The sequence below is a fragment of the Desmodus rotundus genome, chromosome 11 (assembly GCF_022682495.2).
Source record: "Desmodus rotundus isolate HL8 chromosome 11, HLdesRot8A.1, whole genome shotgun sequence".
In the NCBI taxonomy this organism is placed as follows: domain Eukaryota; kingdom Metazoa; phylum Chordata; class Mammalia; order Chiroptera; family Phyllostomidae; genus Desmodus; species Desmodus rotundus.
Window position 1 is genome coordinate 45318606 of NC_071397.1, and position 19748 is coordinate 45338353.

Genomic DNA, 19748 nt, shown 5'->3' on the forward strand with positions numbered 1-19748 from the left:
CTTTCTCTTCTCCTTCTGGCACCCCATCATGTGAACATTAGACCTCTTGAAGTTGCCCCAGAGGCTGCTTATACTATCCTCATTTTTTAAAATTATTTTTTCTTCTTGTTTTTCTGGTTGGTTGTTTTTTGCTTCCTTGTGTTCCAAATCATTGATTTGATGTTGTTTCCTTGTAAACAGTTCTTTATTTCAATTAGAGTGTCCTTCATTTCTGACTGGATCTTTTTTATGCTGTTGAGGTCCTCACTAAGTTCCTTGAGCATCCTTATAACCAGTGTTTTGAACTCTGCATCTGATAGATTGCTTATCTCCATTTTGTTTAGCTCTTTTTCTGGAGTTTTGTTCTGTTCTTTTATTTGGGCCATGTTTCTTTGTCTCCTTGTTTTGGCAGCCTCCCTGTGTTTGTTTCTATGTATTAGGTAAACCTGCTTTGACTCTGTGTCTTGGTAGTGTGGCCTAATGTACTAGGTATCCTACAGGGTCCAGTGGCACAGCTTTCCCTATCACCCAAGCTGGGTACTCAAGGTGTGCCTTCCATATAGGCTGAGTATATCCTCCTCCTGTAGTTTTGCCTTGATTGCTGTTGGCAGATCAATGGGAGGGATTTACCCAGGCCAGTCAGCTACAAGGACTGGCTGTTACCACCGACCACCAACCTCCACCCCTCATGGAGGGTCGCTGTGCAGGGGCACAGTGGCGGTACTCTAACTTGGTCTGTAGCTGCCCACTAGGCACACAGGCTCTGTGGTTTCCTGGGTGGTGGAGGGCAAGGTCAGCAGCCCCCATCTCTGTTTTGCCTGGGGCCACCCTGCCTGAGCTATAAAGCAATCTAAGATGGCTACTACTTGTGCTGGACTTGGAGATTCCCAGATGAATCCAAGCTGTGACTCTAGGCTGGTTATTGCTAGTGCTGGGCCTGGGGCTCCCTGAGGCCAGCTGTCCCTTGTTTGAGAGGATTTAGGAAGTTGTGCAGCATGAGCCAAGAGCAGTCATTCATATGGAAAAGCAGCTTCAGTGGGCCTGTTAATAGGGTGGGGCAGAGGCCCTGGGGATCTCCTTGTTGGGGGGGAAACAGTGTCAGCCAGGCTGATGGAGTCTAAGATATGGCACCATCTTGTCAGCTTTGTGGCCTTGTGGGGAGAGGGTTCAGAAAAGGGACAATGACCAGACTCTGCTCACCTTGATGCGAGACACTTCAGTTTCTCCCTGTATACCACCGGTGCCTTTCAAGCTGCTACTCTGGTGCTGGAACTCAGAGGGAGTGAGTCTGAGTAGGTGAGTCTGTGTGTGGGTTCTTTAAGAGGAACTTCTTTGGGCTCCAGCAGTTTCTTCTACTGACTCAATCCCCACTGATTTTTGCAGACAGAAGTTGTGGAACTTATCTTCCTGGCACTGGAACTCTGGGCTGGGGGGCCTGGTATGGGGCTGGGGCTCCTCATTCCCAAGATATCCCTCCCTAATTTTTATCCACCACACATGGGTGTGGGGCCAGGCCATTCCACATTTGGGCCCCTCCTACCAGTCTGGATGGATGTGGTTTCTCTTATTCTGTAGTTGTCAGACTTCCATTCAACTTGATTTCTGATGGTTCTGAGTGATGATTGTTCTACATTTTAGTTGTAATTTTGATGTGGTTGCGCAGACGTAAGCCATGTCTGCCTATGTCACCATCTTGACCAGAAGTCTACAAGATACTCTTAATAATGGTTTTAGAAAGAGAGTTTATTTGAACTTTCCAAGAATAGATGAGAGAAGAAAATTGTGTGGCAATATATATCAGAATAAAAGAGAAGGGAGGGATGAGGTTGAGTACTGTAGGCATAAAGTGAAGTAGGCTTGGGCTGTCTCAACACCAATATAACCTTGGCTGGACTTACTTTTTTCCAGTGTTTGATGTTGTGAACAGAGGAGTGTGGGTGGGGGTAAGTGAATGAGGAGATGGTGGCCATGCAGGGGCAGACAGTAGCACAAAATCTTCCCATGGAAGGGCCTGGGTTTCTCAGCACTGGGACAAAGGGTAATGAAGTGAGAAGTCATCCAGGGTCCCACTGCTACTGCAGAGCAGTTGTGAGCTGAATTGTGTCTTCTAGAAAGATATGTTGAAATCCTAACTCTCAATACCTGTGAATGGGGCTTGATTTTGAAATAGGGTCTTTGCACATGTAATCAAGGTAAGATGAGGCCGTAAGATTGGATTAAATGGCCCATAATCCAATGACTGGCATCCTTGGAGAAGAGGGAAATTTGGACATAGCTACATAAAGACAACATGATGTGAAGACACGCAGACACAGGAAGAATGCCATGTGACCAGGGACATAGAGACTGGAACGATGCAGCAACCACTAGAACTAATAAGAAGCAAGGAAGGAGTCTTCCCTAGAGCCTTAAGAAGGAGCAAGCATCCAATTTGTGGTATTTAGTTATGACGGTCCTAAGAAATTAATGCAAGAATGAATGGTGAGATTAGAGAAGAGCTGACAAATGCATCCTCTCAAAACTTCAGATTTGGCCCAGGGTGCACAAAAATGTTATGCCAGCATTAAAAATGCATCTATAGATCTAAATATATGTATAAATACATTGCCTTGGAAAGCTATCTGTCCATATCGTTAAGTCAAATTAATCAGTTTATAGATCAGCATGTAAAGTATAACCCCACTTTCAGGAAATTACATAATTAAAGTAAGATGTCTGCAAGGGTGTTTGTTAAATTGATAGGAATGATTACCTCTGGCCATGGGATTTCAGAGGGCAGCAACTTTTTTACTCTCTGCTTTTAAGTGCTGTTTCTGTTTTGGAGGACTAGGAATTATTTTAATAAGAAGAGTGTATTTTCCTTAGGAGGATAAAGGTTAAGGCTGAAGAAGAATTCTACTGTTTCCTTTCACATTTGAAACAGACCATGCAAAGTTAGCTACCAGGCCACTTTGTAAAGTGTGTGATTATCTAACCACTATTCTGTATACCTGACACTAACATGGACTAATATTGAATGTAAACAGTAATTGAAACTAAATAAATTTTTAAAAAGAAACACACACACACACACACACACAAAGTTAGCTACCAGTGCTGCTGTAGAAGGCCAGTCTGGAAGTGGTGTGAAATTTCTGAATTAGAAACTGAGACAGGGAGATCTTCTCATCTGTTTTCAGGGATTCGTCCCCATTCATCCAATACAGCATCAGATCTTCATCTGTGTATGCATCTTTGGGGAGAGGAAAATAAGTTAATTTGAGTCCTTTGCTTCTGATGCAGGGTGAAGCAACAGGGAAATTCTATACCAGCCGAAGAGTAAACAGTTCTTAATACTGGCAGGCAGCACTCAGTCTCATGGTTATAAAATGGCACAGATATTGGAGAGGGAGTAAGGCAAAGATTTGTCATTAAGCAAACTGATACTCACAGCTTTCCAGCTCCAAAGAACAGGTCTGGGAGTCCAAGGGAAAGTGGGTGAAGTCCATGTTGCACATGGCAGTGACCGTAATCCTAGAAAACCCAAACACACATGTTGGCTCCTACAGTGTTATTGGCTCCTACACCTTCTCGGAGTGAGGAGAATATGGACCAAAACAGAGCAGCTGCCTCCTTATGTCTATTTTAGAAGTTTGGAAACCCAGGCATCTAAGTTACAGAACCTTAACTTTCGTCTTTCTGTAGGAGATATTATGGTGATCTGCCCATATCCTAGCTACGGAGGCTGTTGGCTGCTAATGGCTCACATCTACACACTTCTCTCATCGTTGCTCTACACCAGCTTCCCCCAGAGATATCTGGAAGATTATGCCCCCCCCCTATGTCCCACCCAAGGTATTAGCATCTAATTTGGGTGAACTGTACAAGAAGGCCGGAAAGATGTGAATAAGACTGTCTTATCAGGACTTCCAGCCAAGATGGAGGCGTAGGTAGACACACTGTGCCTCCTCGCACAACCAAAATGACAACAACAATTTTAAAACAGAAAACAACCAGAACTGACAAAAATCAAACTGTATGGAAGTCCGACCACCAAGGAGATAAAGAAGAAACATTCATTCAGACCGGTAGGAGAGGTGGAGATGGGGAGCCGGGCAGAGAGGACTCGCAGCAATGTGGCAGCTGGCGGACCCAGCAAGGTGGAGGATTGGGGAGGGGGGTGGGCAAGGCTGCAGCTGGTGCAACCCAGGGCTCCAGCTTGGGGAAATAAAGCCTCAAACCTCTGATTGAAAACACCCGTGGGGGTTGAGGTGGCAGCAGGAGAAACTCCCAGCCTCACAGGAGAGTTCGTTGGAGACACCCACAGGGGCCTAGAACATACACAAACCCACCCACGTGGGAAGCACCACCAGAAGGGCCCAATTTGCTTGTGGGTGCCGGAGGGTTGACTGAAAACCGGTAGAGAGTGGAGCAAGCACCATTGTCCCCTCTTGGACCCGTCCTCCACATATAGCATCACAATGCAGTGACGTGGGTTACCCTGCCCCAGTGAACACCTAAGCCTCCGTCCCTTTATGTAACAGGTGCGCCAAGACAAAAAAAAAATTGTCCCAAATGAAAGAACAGATCAAAGCTCCAGAAATAATACAACTAAGTGACGAAGAAACAGCCAACACATAAGATGCACAGTTCAAAACACTGGTAATCAGGATGCTCACAGAATTGGTTGAATTTCATCGCAAATTAGATGAAAAAAATGAAGGCTATGCTAAGAGAAACAAAGGAAAATGTACAGGGAACCAATAGTGATGCGAAGGAAACTGGGACTCAAATCAACGGTGTGGGCCAGAAGGAAGAAAGAAACATCCAACCAGAAAAGAATGAAGAAACAAGAATTCAAAAAAAAATGAGGAGAGGCTTAAGAACCTCCAGGACATCTTTAAATGTCCCAAGATCCGAATTATAGGGGTACCAGAAAGAGAGGAGGAAGAGCAACAAATTGAAAACTTATTTGAACAAATAATGAAGGAGAACTTCCCTCATCTGGCAAAGGAAATAGACTTCCAGGAAGTCCAGGAAGTTCAGAGACTACCAAAGAAGCTGGACCCAAGGAGGAACACACCAAGGCACATCATAATTACATTACCCAAGATGAAACAGAAGGAGAGAATCTTAGAAGCAACAAGAGAAAAGGACACAGTTACCTACAAAGGAGTTCCCATAAGGCTGTCAGCTGATTTCTCAAAAGAGACCTTCCAGGCAAGAAGGGGCTGGCAAGAAGTATTCCAAGTCATGAAAGGCAAGGACCTACATCAAAGATTACTGTATCCAGCAAAGCTATCATTTAGAATGGAAGGGCAGATAAAGTGCTTCCCAGATAAGGTCAAGTGCAAGGAGTTCATCATCACCAAGCCTTTATTATATGAAACGTTGAAGGGATTTACCTAAGAAAAAGAAGATAAAAACTATGAACAGTAAAAATGACAGCAAACTCACAGTTACTAACAACCACAACTAAAACAAAAAGCAAACAACTAGAACAGGAACAGAACCACAGAAATGGAGATCACATGGAGGGTTATCAACAGGGGAGTGGGAGGGGGAGAGCGGGGGGGAAGGTACAGAGAATAAGTAGCATCAACAGTAGGCAGAAAATAGACAGGGCGAGGGTAAGAATAGTGTAGGAAATGTAGAAGCCAACGAATTTATATGTATGACCCATGGACATAAACTATAGGGGGGGAATGTGGAAGGGAATGTGTGACTTGATAGTTCAGAAATGCTGAAAGTTTAAGCATTTAGTTTTCAACAAAAATATTAGTGTAAATGACTTAGCTCAGGTGGGAAATCGCCACGCACTAAGGACAGGGTGCTGGGCAGTGGGGCAAGGCTGCTTTTGGATACTAAATTTGATTGGTTATATACCCAGTGAAGACCTCTCTTAGACTTTAACGACAATTGAGCAATTAGAGTTGGGGTCAGAGATGGGGCTCAAGAGGGAGACTGAAAGTCATCATCAGGGAGAGCAGTTGTAGAAGGGGCTGAGTATGTTCAGGGAGGAAAAGGGAACCAAGGACCAGAGAAAGAGCCGGGGAACAGCTACATCATGGAGACCACAGAGAGAGAGGGAGCTGCCAGAGGAGAGCGGCCATTGGAGAGAGGTCAGGGAGCCCAGGGCCCAGGAACAGGCTCCTGGACCCAGCAGGTGCAGTGGGTGGGAGTCAGTGAAGGGTAGGAAGCAGAGACAGCTGGTAGAGGTAGGAGCGAAGAGTTTGACAGCAAAAGGAAAATGGATACGGGGCATGGGACATTGTAAAATCTTACTTCTGGAAGTCATCCAGTGGTTCTCCACCTTTGTGAACCAGCATCAAAAGAGAGCTTGCAAAAACCCAGCTGACCAGGCCTTGCCCCAGAGTCTCTAGCACAGGAGGCCTGGGTGGCACCAGAGAACTGCACAAGTGCCCAGTGATGCTCGAAGAAGCACATGAGCCAAGGTTCCTGCCTCCTCTGCTAACTCAGCCATTTGTTTCTTAAGTTTATCACAGAAAAAATTCTCCTGTGTTCTAGAAGTTGATATAGGGAAGGCATTATAGGTGCAGCCAGGGCCCCTGGTCACAGGCGGGGGCCCATCCTCCGGGCTTCCCTGACTCACTTAATGTCAACCCACCCAGCACCCAGTGCTGACCTCTGGGTTTGCCTCTCCAGACCCACTCCCCTCCGCCCCGACCTTGCTGGGAAGCAGGCCTCTGTGGGCAGCACCAACATTTGTAGGCCCGTCGCAGCCAAGAGTACAACTGGAGGCTAAGAAACTGAAAAATGGCACATATTTTATCCTACTTCTTTGATAAATACACCCTCATATCAACCTAGGAGGCCACATCCAACTTCAGAACTCAGAGACCTCAGAGTTCTAGGCTGGCACTTGGCAAGGCAGGGAGAATGAGCCCACTTCTGAGCCATCTTTCCTCCTTTCCCACCCACAGCTGCATGCTGACAGAGTGCCTCTTGCATAGGTGGACACCCCTCCGACATATCTGAGCTCCATCCAACCCCCTTCTGAGGACAGCCACCCTCGGCCACTGCTCAGGAGCAGGTGTGCTCACCCTTACCGGTGAGCTCCCTTCTCCCTGGCTTGTCTTCCTTTTTCCATCTGCTGGGCTCACCCCCTGCATATCTTTCTAGACTCATTGTGAGCATCACCTCCTGGATGAAGGTTTCTCTGATTCTCTCTCTGGCAGAACTGACCACTCCCTCAGTTTGCTGACTCCATCAGTAGGGGTGTCCTACTTTGCTCTGTGACGCCTGATTGCACTTGATCATTCATCTGTTTTCCCAGTAGACTCCCTGAAAACAATCTATTGTTTCGGGCAAAGTAATTGGATGTAGAGGACTCCCATAGCATGGAGAAACATCAGTGTGCAAGAGAAACATCGACGGGTGGCCTCTCGCACACTCCCTACTGAGGACCTGGCCTGCAACCCAGGTATGTGCCCTGACCAGGAATCAAACCAGCAACCTTTCATTTTGCAGGCTGGGGCTCAACCCACTGCCAGGACACAATTTGACATCTTGATATGAGGATTTTGTTAACACTGGTCTCCCCACCTACAGTGTAAAAACTGCAAGAACTGTGACTGTCTTGTTCACCACTGAGCCCCTAGTTGTCACAGACCCTGACACATAGCTCAAGAAAACACACATTTGCCTTAAGAACAGTCATATTTTGGTTGGAGAACCTAACATACTTTGTTGCCACCATTCTTCCTGACCATCCTAACAAACTCCTTGGATATAATTCAAACAAATCTATGATGACACCACATCCCCCCTTTACTTCCCATCTAAACAGTTTGAATTACTCAATAAAAATCAGCATTCTGCTAGCGGGAATGGAGAGTGTGCAGCTGCTATAGAAGACAGTGTGGCGGTTTCTCAAGAATATGAAACAGAAGTCCTGTATGGTCCAGCAATTCCACTTCTGAGGATATACGCACCCAACAGAGTTGAAAGCAGGGTCTCAAACAGATACTTAATGCACACACATTCACGGCAGCATTATTTGCAATAGTCAGAAGATGGGAACAACCCAGAAGTCCATTGACAGATGAGTGGACAAGCAAAATGTGGCATATTCATACCATGGAATGTTATTTGGCCTTAATACAGAAGGAAATGCTGTCACAGGCTAACATAGATGATCTTTGAAGACATTATGCTAACAAAATAAGCCAGTCACAAAAGTCAGCCAGAAACTCTATCATGCCACTTATATGAGGTCCCTAGAATAGTCAAATTATAGAGATAGAAAATAGAGGGTAGTGAAGAGGGCAATGGGGAGTTAGTGTTTAGTGGGTTCAGAGTTTCAGTCTGGGAAGATGAGAAAGTTCTGGAGAAGGGTGGTGGTGATGATTGTACAACAATGTGAATGCACTTAATGCCACTGAGCTGTGCTCTTAAACATGGTTAAAATGGTAAATTTTATGTTACATATAGTTTACCACAATTTTTTAAACATTACATTTAAATGTTTAAAAAAGCAGCATTACAATATTTCTCCTAACAAATGGAGGAGAAGCTGTGGGCCTCAGCAGGCTCCTTTGGGGGGGGGGGGGGGCACCACCGCATCCGGCAGCTGGAAGCTTAAACAAGGTATTTGTGTTTCGACTGATCCCTGGGATTATTAGGAAGCTACTAGCTTTTTAATCTTTTCTCTCTCCACACCAAAAACGTCATCCAAGGGGTATCAAGTCTTAGACAAATTTCTCTCTATCAATTACTTTTAAAAATCAATCCACAAGAAAGTCTCTTTTAGAGAAGTAAAATAGGAAGAGAAGACAGAAATGAGAAGAAACATCCCGCAACTTTTGCAGGACAACTTTGTTCAAATGACCTGCTTGGTGTGCATAAGTGCTAAGGGAAGGCAGGCGTTAGGCTGGTTTCAGGGCAGGTTGGGCCCAGGCTCTGCCTCTTAACAGGGGCCACACACAGGGCTACCCACAAGGAAGGAGTGCCTTCTGTTATTTGCAGAGTCACATATGTTCTGTCTGGCAGCCTCCTCCTCCTCAGAGACCCACCCACCGCCTGGCCAGTGCCTCTGCCCAGGAATGAGGTGCATCCACAGGGAAGGCTTCATGGATCTAAGCCACCTCCAGATGCTTCCAGGGATTAAAGATTATAACAGCCAAGGGAACTGCAGGTAATGGGAAGTCCTGCCTGTGGTGGCCCCATGCTGGCTGCTTGGCTGGGACTCCAAGAGTTGAAGAACTACTTATTTATAGGCTTGTGGAGGTGTGGAGCTGACACCTCATTATGTGCTCTCCTTCCTCCCTTCTTGCCAAGTGACATCTGGACATCCAAGAAAGCCTTACCAGGGATATAAGGTGCCCAGAGGACCGACTGCTCTGGGAAGAGGAAGGTGTGGTCCCCACACTACGCTTTGGTGACTGAGGTCATGACAGCTGATGTGTAAGAGCCTCGGGTCTTATGGCACATGCTGGAGGTGGCACCTTCTTCCTCTGCAGCTGCCAGCAAAGTCAGGGCCTTCCCCAGCCTCAGAAGCTTACTCAGGCAGGCAGGGAACAAGTCTGATCCCTCACACTCCAGTGGTCCCCACTAGTGGGCCCAGTAGTTTCAGGGATTGGGGCACAGAAAGTCCAATTTGCTCCTCAAACACAGCTTGAGGAAGGAGCACCCTGACGGGGGTCGCAGCCCATTGGATGGTTCTGTTCAGAGCTGGGTTTGCTGGGAACGTGACCGGCCTTCAGCTGCCATCCCCAAGAACTGGCTGCTGGCTCTGCTGGCTTTCTCCCAGAGGAGTGGGCATTTTTACCAGGCTTCCAGTTTTGCAGCTGACATCTCAGAAAAAACAAGTTCTGCCCCCAGCTTTTCTGTGGCTATCACTTAACCCTCTTCTTCTGTAAACTGGTTATTTACAGAATTGCTTAGGTAGAGGTGATTGATCAGGATCCTGCCAGCAACAACAGCCTCCAGTAGAAAGTTACAACACATTGTTCAGAATATCACCCACACCCCAGCACACACACCAGCCCCACAAAACTGTGCATTCAGTCAGGGCCACGTTATGACTTCTTGTGGGCCTCTAGGTGTTTTTGCCTTCATGGGTCCCTTCCTCCATAAAAAAATATTAAAAACCGTATTTTACAAGTGTATTGGTATAAAGATGAACATATTAAAAAACAATTTCTCTACCAAAAATTCCTCTTTTTATTCTGATTTTAAAATAAATTAAAATATTTTCGGGGGCCCCAAGAGCATAGTTTGTGAGCCCTCAGATGCTATGGCTGCTCTGCCCAATGGATATGCCAGCCTGGCATTGAGGGATGTACTGGTAGAGGGGGCAAGAAAGAGGCCAGGCTAGGAGAGAGGGTCTAGCCTGAGCAACAGTGTGGCCTGGGTCAGTCACATTACCTCTCTGTGCCTCAGTTTCCCCATCTAGAGATAGTTACAGTAGTTACTTCACAGAGCAGTTGTGAGGACTAAAATAAGATTATGTGTGTAAATACCTCCATTCAAACAGTGCTTAGCACAGACAGCAATCACTAAAAAAGTGTTGGTTGTCATAAATACTATTGTTTATAGTATTTATTAAGCTGTTCTAGCCACCTAGCTGGCCCTCTGGACCTTCACCGCTGCTCTGCGTGGAAGGCAAGGTGAAGTTTCCTGTTTACGGGGACATCTGGCTTGGACCTCCTGGAGTTGATTAGCTATTTTAGAACTGCTTGCTCAAGAAAACTTTATTTTGATAAAATTCCTTGGCAACATTACTCATCGCAGGCACCAAGGGAACCAGAACTCCCAGAGAGATGGTGGCCTCCTGACCTGAACCAGCCGGCGGTGAGCAGTGTTCCCGGGCAGGAAGATGAGGCACAGGCTGTAATCTGCTGCCAACTTTTCTCCTTTTGCCCGGCAGATGTCAGAGCCCAGGGAATTGAGTGGGAGGCTCAGAGGCCTTTTAAAATGCAGCGACCTTTGGGTAAATTAATGTCTTAATCCCTTAACAGACACAGGAAAGGAAAGCCTGAAAGCTGGGATTTTTTAAGAGGACGTTGAACGGAGATGTGCTATGCATTGTCCGGTTTAATCCCAGCACCAACCTCCTTTTACAAACCAGCAAGCAGAAGCTCAGAGAGGAATGCTGACTTGCCTGCAGGTCACCCCTACTCCTTCCTGCTGCCCCAGAAGAATGCTGGGACCTAAGTGAGGATCAAGAGCAAAGATAAGGGGAAATGGATGCCAGCCTGCCTGGGTCTGTCTTGGCCAGGGTCTATCAGCCGAAATGCTCCAGGCTTCTGATTGACTCCCCACACGCACAAGGCGGGTGTTGGTGCGTACCTCATGAACGCTACTGTCCTCACCCCACTCCCTGCCTAGTTGCACAGAGCAGCCAGCTGGCTCCTTTCCACTCTCCTGTGGCATTTCTCCAGTTCCTCAAAGGGACAGCCACCGGCATGCCACTCTTCTCTGACCCCCAAATCAGGGAAGCTCCATGGGGACAAGTTTGCAGAGGGGCTTTGTAATGGGGCTTTTGCTAAATTGTTGTTATTGCATGAAAAGCAGGGAACCCCTCAAAACCCCAAGTTTTCCAGTTAGGCACAGGGTGCCTGAGCCAGGGAGCCATTTTGGGTCCAGACTCCTGGCCAGCTCTTAATTTTTTTAGGAAAGAAAAGTTGACAGTAACAGGGCCTGTCCTTTCTCAATGTAAACAGCTCAGTGACATCAGCTCCTCTTCAGTCAACAGCCCTCCCCACTCACTTCCTTCCCACTCTTTCATCCTTGGGAAAACTAGTGACTCTGGAAGCCTTTGGGCTTCTCTGACTGTGAGAGGGAAAGTACCCTGAGAGAATGCACCGAGCAGCAGTGGGCAGCCCTGGGGACAAGGCCCCACCAGGCCAAGGGAAGGACATGATCCTACCTCCAAAGGCAGGCCTCATGGTGAAATCGTGGTCCTCCACTCTCAGAAGTGGCTGAGGTTTTCCTTTCCGGATTTTGGTCATGTCGAGGTTCTTCTTATAAAGGTGACTGCAAAGACGAGCAAGAGACGTTTTTCCACAGCCCTCCAAGGCACTGAGTGAGATTATTTGGGGAGATTACTTCTTTCCAGAACTACCATTAAGCACCTTTTCTCCATCAGGCTCAAAATCACACCCACCTCCCCACCCCACCCCACCCCACCCCTGCCCCAGGTCCTCACAGGCAGGCTGAGGACTGACCAGACCCTTCCAGAGCCTTCCTAAAGCCAATGCCTCCCCGCAGGGCACCATTCTACCCTGACAAGCTTCAACTGTCAAAAGTTATGATTAGAAGACAGTAGTTGGGTTGAATGGTGGAGAAATTAAAATGTGGGGGTAGGGGGGTTAAACATTTTTCTTATGTTGTTATAATATTGGTTTTATGATCAATAAAAATCTGAGATGAATACAGTTAAAGTTTCAAAATGTTGGTTTTGTCCTAGTCACACCTGATGCTGACATCAGTCCAGTTGGCAGCTGTCTGCAGAGTTCAACCCCCTCAATCCATAGCCTGCCCGGACCAAGGCCAAGTTGTAAACAGTTTCTCCCGCCACCCAGGCAGAAGCTGGAGCCGGAGACTGGTTCACTCTCTTCCCTCTAACCCAGATGACAAAGGGTTAACTTTCTCTTCTCCCTCATTCACACTCACTCTGTCCAGACCTCTTTTCTCACCACCATCACGCATAGCCCTAAAGCAGTAAAATCCAAAATGTTCTAAAGCAAGATCCTACTGACAGGACTACCACTGAATGAGAGAAAAGAGGGGAGGAAGAAACAGAGGGAAAGGGAGAGAGGGAGGAAGAAAGAAAAGCGGGCAGAGAAAGAAAGAGGAAAAGGAGAGACGGGGAGAGGGAGGGAGGGAGGGAGGAAGGAAGGAAGGAAGGAAGGAAGGAAGGAAGGAAGGAAGGAAGGAAGGAAGGAAGGAAGGAAGGAAAGGTCATTTGAACATTTGGATGTGAGATCTAATTCTTGACAGAATAAAATAAGCAATTTTATAAGAAATCAGTGTTACTATAATGTTTGCTATATGTAGGTTATTTAAGGTTTTGGAAGTAAATGAAGAGATTTTGTTTTCAGTGTTTGTTGATCATTTATATATACCTCTATTTTACTTAGTGTTCTTATCATATTTCATCCATTTTTTAGAAGAAATAAGCATACCTCCTGCATAAACTCTGTAAGAGGGAAGTGACATGTTCTCTCTCCTGAGGTCCTATGCTTTGAGACTTCTTCCTCTGAAATGCTTCCTAACTTTCATTTGCTACTAGCTCTGCCCTGGCAGTATCGTTTGACGGGAAGTCTAAAGCTGTACTGATCAATAAAGTGGGCGTAAGCCACATGTGGCTGCTTAAGTTAATTAAAATAAAATTAATGTCCAGTTTCTCAGTTATACCAGCCATACTTGTGGGCTCAATAACCACATGTGGCTGGTGGCTGTTATATTCAATGGTGCAGATATATACCATATCCATACCTGCAAAAAGTTTTAGTATTCAGTGCTGGTCTAGAGGTTGGCCTGCCCCCCATCCCTCTCCTTTCCCACCCAAGAAGCAGATTCGTCTTTAAGCTGGGGCTTCCCACCTTATAGCCCTAGTCTCAGAGGCCCCTGGTCCAGCTCGAGACCTACCAGTCATTCTCCCCCACTTCCCCTGAGGGTTCTGCCACTACACTCAGTTCCTCCCACCAACCTTAAGGATGCCAACATCCATCTGGACAGCCACCCTACACTCTGGTCATACAATCCCTCAATTCCTAGATTCAAATTCATTTGCTAAACACATTTCTATGGGGCACCTACTCTGTCCAGATGCTCTTCAGATCATGGGGAGAACATATATTCACTGCCTTCACAGGGCTGATAACTTTGTGGGGGAGATAAATAACGTGTAGACAGATAAATAATGTAACTTCAGGAAGTGCTAAGTGCCACAAAAATATAATAAAGCAGGGTAAGGAATAAGAGAGTGATGGGTTGGGGTGGAGGGTGGTCAGGGAAGCCTTCTGAGACCTGCAGGGGAGGAGGGAGGGAGCAAACCTAGAGCTGAAGTGCATTCTGAGAGGGGAGAGCATGTGCAAATGTTCTGAGGTGAGTCTGGCTTGTGTGTGAAACTGTAAGAAAACCAGTGAGCTGGAGGACAGCAAGGAGATCCTTCTTGTAAGCAAGGAGGTGGGAGACAAGGCCTGGGACCAGATCATAAGACCCTCATGCATATGATCCTGAGTGGGGATACCCATGGGCATTCTGAGCAGGAGAGGTGAAAGGTCTGGTTTAGGACCTGATGGCTCCTGTGTGGAGGAGACTGTAGGAGGACAGTGTAGAAATGCGAGACCATTAGGAAACTTGCTGAGGCAACATGGTGCCTGGATGAGGGTTGGGGGAAGTGTAGAGAAGTGGTAAAATCTGAGGGAGATGCAAAGGACTGGCTGATGGATTGGGCATGTGGTATGAGGGAAAAAGAGGGGCAAGGGTGACTCAGGTTTACAACTTGGACACCTGGGAGAATGATGGGGACATTCCTGGAGATGGTAAGAACTGGCACGTTTGTGGGGATGGGTGTGCACCTAATTCTTATGAGCCATCCGATTTCAAGATGCCTATGAGACAGTCATGGAGAAGGTGAAGAGGGAGAGCAGACAACTCAGAAATTTCCACTTCCCTCAGCCTCGTAGGTTCTGGGGGCATCTGAGGGTTAAGTGCTTGACCCTTCTTCTCCCAGAGCCTTTGAACTTGGCCCTCAAACATCCCACCCCAGCTTCCTCAGCACCTTCTTTTTCCACAGCTTATTCTCATCAGCATTCAAACTGGATTCAAGTCTCTCCTACCTTGAACCAAACTAAAGGAAAAATTTGTCAAGATCCCATATCCTCCTCACGCAAAATTTATTGGAAAGCGGCAGCAGTACAGGTGTGGTAGTTATATTCTTCTTTCAATATTTCTTTAAAATAAATAAATTATTTATTTATTCCCAATAAATAAATAATTCTCACCCTGACTGGTGTGGCTTAGTTGGCTGGGCATTGTCCCGCAAACTAAAAGGCCACCAGTTCAATTTTGGGTCAGGGCACATGCCTGGGTTGCAGGGGTTGGGGAGGTCCCCAGTCTGGGCACACATGAGAGGGTACAGATCAATATTTTTCTCACATTGATCTTTCCCTCTGTCTCTCTCTCCCTCCCCTCTCCTTTCCCTAAATATAAATAAAATATTTTTAAAAATAATAATAAACCTCCCAAAGAGAAGTCTCAGAGGTGCACATGCTCCTGCCACTTCCTCACTTCCAAGAGCATCTTGCCCCACTTGTGCCAGAGCCCGATGCCCTGCAGGTGCTCTTGCTGAGGACCGGCTTCTCCGGACAGAGAGGGCAGGGCACTCGGTTTCCTCCTACATCTTTGACAGTTACTTCTCAGTCTCCACTGCAGCCACCTCCTCATCCTACCCTTTAAGTGCCAGTGTCCCCAAGGCATTTATCCCAGCCGACTTCTCTCTACACTCTCCTTGGCAGGCTGGTGTATGTTAGTAGCTTCAGTTGTCATTAGCATCCTGATGATTTCTAAATCTATGCCCCCCTGCCCTAGAACTTCACATCTGACTGCCAGATTATTCCCAGGTGAATATCCTATAGGCATTTAAACTCCACACATCCATACTTTGGTTTGGGGTACACGGAGTGTAAGGTGACCTAGCTGAAGGGTGAGTGGATGGACATTAGATGAAATGGGGGAAGGGATTAGATAAAATGGACAGAATGAGGCTGCAGAGGCAAGTAGGGGCCAGGCCAGGAAGAGCCTTGAAGATCATGTTAAGAATTTTTTCCTGTTCTGGCCAGGTAGCTCAGTTGGTAAGAGCATCATCCAAATACACCAAGGTCACAGGTTCAATCCCTGTTCAGGGTACATACAAGAACCACCAACAAATATATAAGTAAGTGGAACAACAAATCAATGTTTCTCTCTCCCTTTCTCTCTCTCTAAAAACATCAATAAATAAACATTAAAAAAAGAATTTTGTCCTTATCCCAAAGGAAAGGGAAAACACTGATAAGTGTTAAGCAACTGGAGGAAGAAGCCATGACGCTTTTAAAAGGGAGAGACAGAGAGGGAGAGAAACATCGCTGTGAGAGAAAACACACCGATCGGTTGCCTCTTGTATAAACCCTGACCAAGGACCAAACCAACAACCTAGGCATGTGCCCTTACTGGGAATCGAACCTGTGACCTATCAGTTTACAGGACTATGCTCAACCAACTGAGAGCCACACTGTGCCAGGGAGGTGAGATTTGCTTTTAGACAAGCCCATTGCAGATCATATCCAAGGAGGGAGTCCAGTGTGACTTCCTCCCCCCTTTAGCTGTGGTAGGGGACCTAAGTCCAGTTCCCTTGAAGCATGTATGTGTGACCAAGGTCCAGGTGCTTCCAAGAAGCATCCACTCCCACTGGTCTCCTCCCCAAACCTCCACAAGGACCCAGTTTCCAGTGCAATGATTGCCTGAGGGGCCCAGTTCAGATGCCACAGCAAAGACACCCCAGGGACCAGGAGGGAGGAAGAGCACATCCTTGCGGCTTAGCACATCACAGACATCAAATCGTGAGGGCAATGAATCACTGCCCCTCTGCCTCCCATGGAGCAAACCCCTCCAGGCCAGCCGGTCCCCATGTCCATTAAGAGGGGAGGATTAGGGAGCAGATGTCCCGGAGTGCCAGCACCAGCAAGAGAGAGGATTGAAATCCCATTGCCGTTAATGAGGGTCTAGAATTTGTTTTTAAGGGCCCAGTTATTTGATAACTCAGGCCACTGATACCCTGAGTCTTAGGCTATTTGTGTGAGCCCTTCATCCTTCTGCAGGAGGTGGCCCAGCTCAGCCCAGCGCCCTAGCCCAGCGCCCGCAGCCCTGGGATCCCAGACTCCAGGGGCCAGATTCCAAATCCCTGCCCTGCGGCAGAGCAGCCAGAACTTCTATGGCACCCCCAACACAGCCTTGGTGGGGAAAGAGGGGAGAGAAAAAGAAAAATGTGTTCACAAGGCCTTTGAGAAGCAGGGCTAGTGCAGTGCCGTGTGTTGAGGTTTATTTGGCAGCAATAAAAGCAATTATAATGACCACGCCCTCAGGAACCGCGCCCTCGCAGAGGCCACCCATCATCCCAGGGAAGAAGGTCTCACCACTGCCTTTTCAGTTGGAGAAACCAGGTTCAGAAAGATAAAGAAACATGGCCACACGGTCAGGGAGCAGCAAAACAGGGCCTGAACCTGGTTTCCCTAACTTCCGGACTCCACTACCTTCCCCAGACTCCAGGGTGGGAACGAGGGTCACTGGGTAGCAGAAGAGCAAAGCTGCTTCTGGGTCCAGCCAACTGGAGCCGCGATGAAAACCAAGGGAAGGGTGGCCGAGGGCAGGTGGCAGAGAATGGGAAAAGAAATATGAAGGAGACCCAAGGCTTGGGGAACAGGAGGTTGTTATCCAGGGCAGGCCCATACTCCCAGGGTCCAGAGTTCTTCTTTTTCAGATCTCAAAGGGCCTCTCTTGGCAGGAAACCAATCACGTGATCAGGAGGCCCACTTAGGCAGCCAAGTGGGGGAGCAGTTGGAAGAAAGCTGGAAGGCTGAGAAACAACAACAACAAGAAAACAAACAGCTAAGGGAAAGCACGCTCAGGAGGCAGCAGTTCAATAAGTAGAGACACAAAGGGTCAGAAAACCGGAGGCAGTGTTTGGAAAAGCAGGTGTTGGGCGGAATAATGGTTTTGGGAGGGTGCCTTGGCCTAGGTGAGGCAGGGAAGGTTTGCAGATTAATAGTGCGTGAGAGTGTGTGTGTGTGTGTGACCATATGTGTTACGTGTGAATGTGTGTGTGATACCATGCATATTGAGTATTGTGTGAATGCATGAAACCGTGTTGTATGTGGTATGTGTGTGTGTGTGCATGCGTGTGGGTGTGAACAGCACCGCTAAGAAAAGGAGCTATGCTGCAGAGATGAAGTGCTCTAACACTGTCAGGGTCAGTAATTTTATTCCTGTTTAGTAGTATAGCTTAACTCTTGTGTGTCAGTAATGAAATAATTTTTTAGTCAGGTGCTTGGCTGAAATTTCTCACAGACTGACACAGCTCTGTGCGTGCCTGACCCTGTGCACACCTGGAGGGTGCAGTAAGGCCAGGATGTGTTCTCTGGCATGACGTTTTCTCTCATCTCTTTTTCACCTTCTGCTCAATAATTATTTTATATTCTTTGAATGTGTATGTTCATTTTTTTTCATTCACTTTAACACCTCATGGGATGGATTTCAAGAAATTCTCACTAGCCCTAGCTGGCATGGCGCCAGCCTGTGAACCAAAAGAAATGCTTCTCAGCCCTCAGGGTCAGAGTCAATTGTGCAAGTGTCTGGGAATTAACCTGGGTCTTCCGAGGAGTTACTGAGATGTGACTGCGCAGGCTGCAGTGTGGCCCCAAGCATCCCTGAGGGGCTCGTGTGGAACCCCAGCACCTTTCTTAGGGAATAGAGTTTCAAACAGCGCCTTTTCTCCAGGCTACATGAATCAGAAACCTACGTTCTAGGCCTGTCAAGCCACTAGCCAACTGTTCATTACTTATGCCTTTAGATCCTACATTTTGGCATCTGTAAAATGTAACAGTTTCCCCTTGCTTGCTCTATGAAGCTCCCACAAGATACTCCAAAAAAGTGTGGTTAGGTTTTTGGGGAGGGTGTTTGTTTTGTTTTGTTTTGTTTAACAGGGCATAATTTATCCCCCTTTCAAGATGCACAATATCCATTTGTATAATAAGGCTCTAAAAGTTCTGCTGTAAAGACATCTGTTTAACAGGTCCTAAACCAGGGCTTCCCAATCTTTTTTGACGCTGAAACCCCCTTTTGACACAACACCTATGCACATTGCCCAGAATCAGCACTCAGGGGTATGGCTGGACCAGATGATCTCTGAGGTTCCTTCCAGTTTCAACAGCCGATGATTCCGAAAACATAACCCGGCTAAGTCCCCCAGAGCAGCACCTCTTTCCCGCATCCTGGATTTTTATCTGTTTGCTTTCTGACTGAGTGGGATTGGGCTCTGCAGAGTATTTACTCCTCTCAGGGCAGCAGACTCCAAAGCCTGGCCACATGCCTGGGGTGCTCAAGGTGATCCTCCAGGATGCGGGAAGCAGAGATTGTGACTCTTATTTATGGATAGTTCTTTTCTAAAAACAAGGAAGCAATCAAGCTTTAATATGAATATTTACAATGGTACGTGCATGTAGTAATGAAATATACACATATATTGGCAGTGCGATTTCAAAAAATCGTCACTGAGAGCAGTGCCTGATTGAAAATAGCGAACACTGACCTAGAAAATATGCCTCAAGATACTAGTTTATATTCATAATCACGAGTTCACACAGTGCGTAGTGGAATGGAAAACAAATGTGTGACATCTCACACGTGGTGTTTATCTTATCTGCTTGCTCTTTTCTTCATGCTGAATGGTGTCATGTCTACATCAGGCCTGGAGTTATCATGCTTTGTACACCACTTCAAAACATTAGTACAGAACTCTGATTAGTAATGTAATGATTTGGAATGCAAATTCTGGGCCTAACAAGTATTTCTTGGAAATGTTTCCATTACATCCTGAAGTGGCATTCACCATTGTCTTAATGTATATTTCTGATAATCTAGCAAACTCCAAACACCTTTTCTAAGATTCAAAACGGTAAACTAAAACCCAACACCATTATAAAATTATTCCCAATCAAATGATTTAAAGACAGCTCCCGGGTACATTGTTTCTTAATAGGTAAGGCTAAATTCCCATATAC

General features: G+C 46.6%; 1 protein-coding gene across 1 annotated transcript in view; it reads right to left on the reverse strand.

The window, feature by feature from the left end:
• Window positions 1-19748, reverse strand: part of LOC112297313 (gamma-aminobutyric acid type A receptor subunit rho2) — a 32204-nt gene that overhangs the window by 11917 nt on the left and 539 nt on the right. The window contains exons 2-6 of the mRNA XM_053913566.1: window positions 11852-11958; window positions 10759-10835; window positions 9353-9531; window positions 3410-3492; window positions 3071-3211 (exon numbers count right to left, since the gene is read on the reverse strand). Of these exons, the coding sequence (XP_053769541.1) occupies window positions 3071-3211; window positions 3410-3492; window positions 9353-9531; window positions 10759-10835; window positions 11852-11958 (587 nt within the window). The remainder of the gene's footprint in view (window positions 1-3070; window positions 3212-3409; window positions 3493-9352; window positions 9532-10758; window positions 10836-11851; window positions 11959-19748) is intronic.